Raw genomic sequence first — 5,981 nt, 5'->3', positions numbered from 1 at the left:
TTCTTCAGCCTGGATGTCATAGCTGTGTGGTTCCAGGTTTCAGTTGGGTGACCTTGTGTCTCAGTTTCCTCTTTTGTAAAATGACCACACATAGCAAGAGTATGTGGATTAAATGAGACAATAGGATTTCAATCAGCTTCCAGTAGGACTGTTTAGTCCTCTCCAGCAGGTGACCACCTGCTTCCATTCCCAGAGGTCAGCGGGCATCTTCTCCCAGGCCCCTGTAGCCACTCAAGTGACAGAAAGATATGTGGTCCAGCAGAGAGAGCAGGGTCTTGAGTGACCCTGCGGTCACTGCACCTTTCTGGGTTTTATTTCCCCAGGGATGAGATGGGCGAATGCCTGTATGAGGCCCTGGAGTCCTTGGTGCTGGTTGCCCTGCTGGGGAGGAGCTGGGTGGGAGCAGGGTTGGGTAGCAGCAAATCCCACGTCCACTGATGGCTGTGGGCACACTGGCATCCTGGTGATTGTCCTGAGCAGATCATGGGCCCGAAGAAAGTAATGAGGATGATGAAAGTGTGGATTCTGAGGAAATGTGGGGTCAGAGAACCCCTGTACCCTAGAGCACTGCTCCTGCCTCTGTTCTCCCCAACCTGGGATCTACCAGAAGCCTTGATCCCGCCCACGACTTCCAGCCTGCTGGCTCTTCCCTTGTTCATGGAACCAGGTGGGTCCAGCTTGGAGCCCCAGAGGCTGCCTCTTCTGCCCTCCCTGAAGCATCAAGCACAGCTAGTTCCTTTTCTCACTCATAGGACAGCTTGGGGCTTCGGGAACCTCACCAGGCCTCCCAGCTTGGAGAGCAGAGAGCTCATTTGGGATAGCCGAAGCAAAGCATTCCCATTGCACTCTCCGGGCGGTAGCGAAACCTGGCTGCTGTGTGTACACCGTTCTACAATGGCCTCCTCCCTCCCGCCTCCACCAGCAGCAGCACCTTCGCTGCTCATGACCTCGCAGCAGGGGAGTTAGAAGCTGTCTCCCAGATGCCATCAACTCTGTATGTGGCCTTCCCCTGCCCCAAACACCGTCCTATCTTGTCTCTTGGTGCATTCCTGCTCCAAGACCCAACCCAGCCCAAATGCCACCTCCTCGGGGAAGCCTGCTCTTCTCTCCCTTGGAGGTCAGTCATCTCATTGGCTTGTGCTGAGTAAGAATGCTATGAGGAAGAAAAGAGCCAGACCGGTGGGGGCAGAGAGGAGAGCTAGCCCTGGGAGGGAGCCTGAGCTCATCAGGCTGACGCTCAAGGAAGGTCAGAAGTTACCTAACTTCTCCCAGCAGCCCTTAGACACAGGACTCAGCTTGCTTATTACAAAATAGCCTTTATTGATAAAATAGTTCAGAGTCTTAGAAATACCTGCATGTCACAACAGGAGGGCTGGGTCCCACAGAGCATACACAAACAAGGTCAGCCAGCAGATGATTACAAATCAGCCCCTCAGCTACACCCCAAATCAATGTCCTAGCCTCACAACTGCAACCAACCAACGAGGACCAAGCTGGACAGACGTCCTCCCCAGGTACCCACCTAGTACCCATCATTGGTACCCACCATTGTCGCTACCCGTGAAAACTCCCTGAGCACCTTCCAAATTGGACAAATCCATCCTGGGCTAACAGCCTGTGTGGCTCAACTCACCCCTCCCTGAGGCTAAGAGTTCTATTGTCCAAAGCTGAGGTCAGGCTGCCCATGGGGAAAACCCAGACACATCCTTTACAGATGCCCAGTCACTCTGGGAAACAATTCCTAAGTGGGGGAGACAACCAGGAGGTAAAGACACCCCAGTGCATATCCATTTCACTGTGAGGGTTAACTTAACAGCCAGCAAGGCATCTTCTGGGCTGGGGTAGAATTAGTTATGCCTCCAAAGGCTCCACATGGGGTGCGTAGAGTTGTCTGGGCCCTGGAGCGGGTGGCTCTCCCAGAATCCACAGGGCCCTGGCTGCCTGCTCCAGCCCCAGCACCCTACCTGAGGATCTCATCTCAGACTGCTTCCTTGATGTGAGTATTTTTAGCTTGGGGAAACGATTTGCCTGCTCGATGACAAAGGACTTATCCCCTAATGGGGTTGGGGCCAAGCCACTGAAAACTCTGTTGGCGTTACAGGTAACAGATGGAGAAGCTGTCACCGGCACAATAACTCAAACCTTTTTGGGTACAAGAATGCATTCTCAAAGAAATCCTGGAATCTGAAAGAGTGACTCGGTGCACCTCAACCCACTTCCAGTTTGGGGTAGGAGTTCACACACCCCAAGCGCAGAACAAAAGTCTACAGGAAGGTTCATGATGGTAAACACACAGGAAGGGAATTTTTATACCACCAGATAATCACATTTGCTGGCTCTCTAGCTTTTTCCCCCATGGAGCTCAAAGCTCTCTGCAAAGCCTTTCATCTCCCTGCCGCAAGTAGGCGGCAAGCAATTGTCGCCCTGCTCTTTGCAAGGGTGAATGCCAGTGATCAGGAGCTCCTATTGAGGCCAGGCCAGGCTTCCAGACCTCCCCAATGAGACAGCCACGTGCCCACTTGCCTCCCAGAGGGTACTGAGTGACAAAACTGATCCATGCTTTTAACCTTAAAGGAGCCACAAATCTAAAAACCAATACTAGCCCATCACCCCCTACCCCAGTAGCCAATGGAACCACAGGTGCTCAACGTGGGTGAATCCTCCTCATTTCGTCCTCTTTCTCAGCAGCAGGTCCTCCTAGGAAGTGTAGAAAACTGGCTTCCTGCTCTTTGAGAGGCATGGGGAAAAATCAAGGCTTGGGATGTAACTCAGCTAGTTGAATGCTGGCCTAGCATGCTTGAAGCCCTGAATTCAATCCCCAGGATCTCAGAAACCAGACACGGTGGTGAACGCCTGGAATCCTAGCACTGGGGAGGTGAGGGCATGGGGATCAGAATTCCAAGATCATCCTTAGGCTGCGCAGCAAATCTGAGGCCGACCTGGACTACTCGAGATCCTGTCTCAAAACAAAACAAAAAAAGTAAAACCCCCAAACCCAAGAAAAACAGAATGCCACAAGTAAGTGGCCTGCCAAGGCACAGGGGTCTCCAGAAAAGGGAAGCCCGGCCTGTTGGCTTACAGGTGACTGGGAGGGAGGTACTCCAATCCAGTCTGGCCTTGGCTACATTCCAGAAGACCCAAGCTACCCTTGCTCAGGAACGTGGAGAAGAGCTACCCCACAGTACAGTCAGCAAGGGAAGGTTTCCAATGGGACCCTGGGAACAGCACTTTTGTCCTTTCCCCTTTGGGGGGAGTCTGAGGTTGAGGTCTGCAAGGGGGCCCCAGGAAAATGGCCACCTAGACTATGGGGGTGAGGGACAACCATCAGGTGGTCCTGGCATCAACCTAGGCACAGGCAGCGAGCAGGCAGGCTCACCAGGCAGTCTGGGTCCACTGCCGGCAAAGGATCCTTCGAAAGGCACGTCGGAAGTCCTGGTTGAAGATGGTGTAGATAACAGGGTTCAGGGAGCTGTTGCAGTAGCCAATCCAGAAGAAGAACTGGAAGAGGCCATGCGGTACCTTGCAGCGCTGTGGGCAGATGGCCCCCAGGCTATAGCTGAAGAAGAAAGGAAACCAGCAGACCACAAAAACGCCAATGACCACTGCCAGCACAAAGGTGAACCTCTTCTCCCGGCTCAGCTGTGTCCGTCGTCGCCACCACTGCCCACTAGCAGCACCCACAGTCCTGCCCAGAAGCACCTGCCCACGAAGCGTGGCCAACACACGGGAAGCCTGAGGCTGCTGCATGGGTGGGCTGCATACAGAGGCAGGAGACGCTGGCGGTGTTTGGGGGGTTCCACACTCTTCCACCTCCTCTTCATCCTGCCTTTCGGCTCCCTCCTCTGCAGGTGCCCCACCATCGACCTTCTGGCCCTGGCCCGATCTGGGAAGGGCAGACCAGCTGGGTGGCAAAGCCCCGCACTCGGGATCTTCAGGGGTCTCTCCCTCCTCCTTCTCCCTTGGAGGCTTGGGGTGTCCGTTGGCCTCTCCCACGGAAGACAGAGGAGAGGCCAGGGCTGGCACCTTAGCTGAGGTTGGAGCTCCCCGAGCGACAGGACCGGGCTGCTTGGGCTCACCCTCCCCGGAGCCTCTCTTGGCCCTGGGACCCCGGCAGTGGCTGCGTTTGGCAATTACATAGATTCGCAGGTAGACGAGGATCATGATGAGGCAGGGAGCAAAGAAAGATCCGATGCTGGAAGCCAAGATGTACCAGGCCTCTTGGTTGAGCTCACACTGGGGGAGCCCGTGGGGCTCCGGGCGCTGCTCGCCTTTATAGATGAGGGGCGGCAGAGAAATGACGGCCGCAATGAGCCACACAGTGAGGATGATGCATTTGATGCGGCGCGGCGTGCGCTTGGAGTTGTACTCCAAAGCTCGGCTCACTGCCCAGTATCGGTCCAGGCTGATGGCACACAGGTGCACGATGGAGGAGGTACAGAAGAGCACATCGAGCGCCAGGTAGACCTCGCACCATGTGCGCCAAAAGTACCAGTAGCCCAGTAGCTCGTTGGCCAGAGAGAAAGGGATGATAAGGGTGGCCACTAGGATGTCCGCGGCTGCCAGTGACACCAGAAACAGGTTTTGTGGTGCACGGAGTGAGCGGCTGGTCAACACAGCCAGAATGACCAGTGCGTTGCCGAAAATGGTGAAAAGGATGAGGAAGGTGATGGCCGACGCGATGGCGGCGGTGGCTTGCACCGAGTAGGGCTCTTGGTGGTCCATGGCGGGGCCGGATACGTCCAGAGGGATCGCTGCTGGCCAAACCCACGGTCCAAAGGAGATAGCGCCACTCTGGTTTCGCTACAGCAGGGGGTCGTCCACCCAGCGGTGCGGATGGCTCTGGAGCCCCATAGCCTGACCGATAGCGGCCTAGGAGGTCCGGGAACACCCGGGACCAGCCAACGATCTCCTACATCCTCTTCCACCGATGCCCGGCATCCCTGCAGTCCACCCCAGAGAAGTTTTCCAAGTTGTCCCACTGCCGTCCCGGGACCGGAGGAAAGTCGCGCCTTCGCGCGGCACAACTGCAGGACGCACAGAACCGACTGGGGAAGCGCAGCCGGCGCTGGGAAAAGGCGCTCTCTCTCTCCCGGTGCGGCGCCTGCAGTCAGCCCGCCGCGCAGGGGCGTGGGGAAGAGAGCCCGCACCGCGGGAGGAGGGAGGAGACTGAGGGCGGGAGCTGGAGGAGGGAAGGAGGCGGGGCGGGAGATCCGACCGAGGGTGGATGGAAGGTGCGTTTGGTGGGAAAGTGGACCTGCGACACGCACCCTTTACTCCCCCGGTCCCCAACTCCTTTCTCCTCCCCGCCGCCGCGGGCCAAGTCCGGAGAGCCAGGTGTCTGGGGTCTTCGAGGTTCTGGGAAGGGTACTTACAGAAGAGGAGCGGTGCGTGCCGGGAGCTGAGACCTCGGCCTGGTCCAAGGGTCCATTTGCCTTCTGTCTGCGAGTCTGGGGCGGAGCACACAGATCGGTGGCGGTAGGTGAGAGAGCTCATGTCGCCTGCAGCAGCCCAACAGCTCCGAGAAGCGTGTAGGGGCGTGGTGGGGTGCTTAGGTATAAGAAGCCACATCGCCATCTAGCAACTGAGCCACATCCCAGCAACTGAGAACCTTAGGGGCCGGACCTGGCTTCCCCACCCAGACTCCACTCGGTCCGACTTGCGAGGTGCAAGGAGTGCATCTCTGTGTTGCGAGCGCCCTCTGCTGCCGTCTGAGTGCAGAGACTGGGGACAGGCGCTAGTCTGGGAGACACCAAAAAAAGCTGACTGACCCCTGGTGGGAAGTGACTGATGGACTGCAACTGCCCTGTTGCTGCCTCAATTTCCCTTATTAAAGACAAAGGAGCTAAAGGGGAGAGGGGTAACTGGAGAGAGATGGCTCAGCAGTTGAGATTGCCTCGTGTAGAGGACCTGAGTTCGGTTCCAGCAACCACAACTAACTCCCGCTCCAAGGAATGACATGCCTCTGGCTTCCGCCAGTACCT

The 5,981-nt window shown here is 56.7% G+C and overlaps 1 protein-coding gene across 1 annotated transcript; it reads right to left on the bottom strand.

Moving 5' to 3' along the window:
* Positions 1-1,321: 1,321 nt before the first annotated feature.
* Adra2b (adrenoceptor alpha 2B) lies at positions 1,322-4,970 on the bottom strand. Its single transcript, XM_059259566.1, has one exon. The coding sequence runs from the start codon at positions 4,720-4,722 to the stop codon at positions 3,373-3,375; it is 1,350 nt and encodes a 449-aa protein (XP_059115549.1). The 5' UTR covers positions 4,723-4,970; the 3' UTR covers positions 1,322-3,372.
* Positions 4,971-5,981: the final 1,011 nt, after the last annotated feature.

Source organism: Peromyscus eremicus, chromosome 4 (assembly GCF_949786415.1).
Source record: "Peromyscus eremicus chromosome 4, PerEre_H2_v1, whole genome shotgun sequence".
Lineage (NCBI taxonomy): Eukaryota > Metazoa > Chordata > Mammalia > Rodentia > Cricetidae > Peromyscus > Peromyscus eremicus.
Note: the sequence above shows the minus strand (reverse complement) of the source record. Positions and strands in the feature narration are given on the sequence as shown.

Bases quoted from the DNA above. Each gene is read 5' to 3' on its own strand.
- Adra2b (XM_059259566.1), bottom strand. From the start codon at position 4,722: ATGGACCACCAAGAGCCCTACTCGGTGCAAGCCACCGCCGCCATCGCG.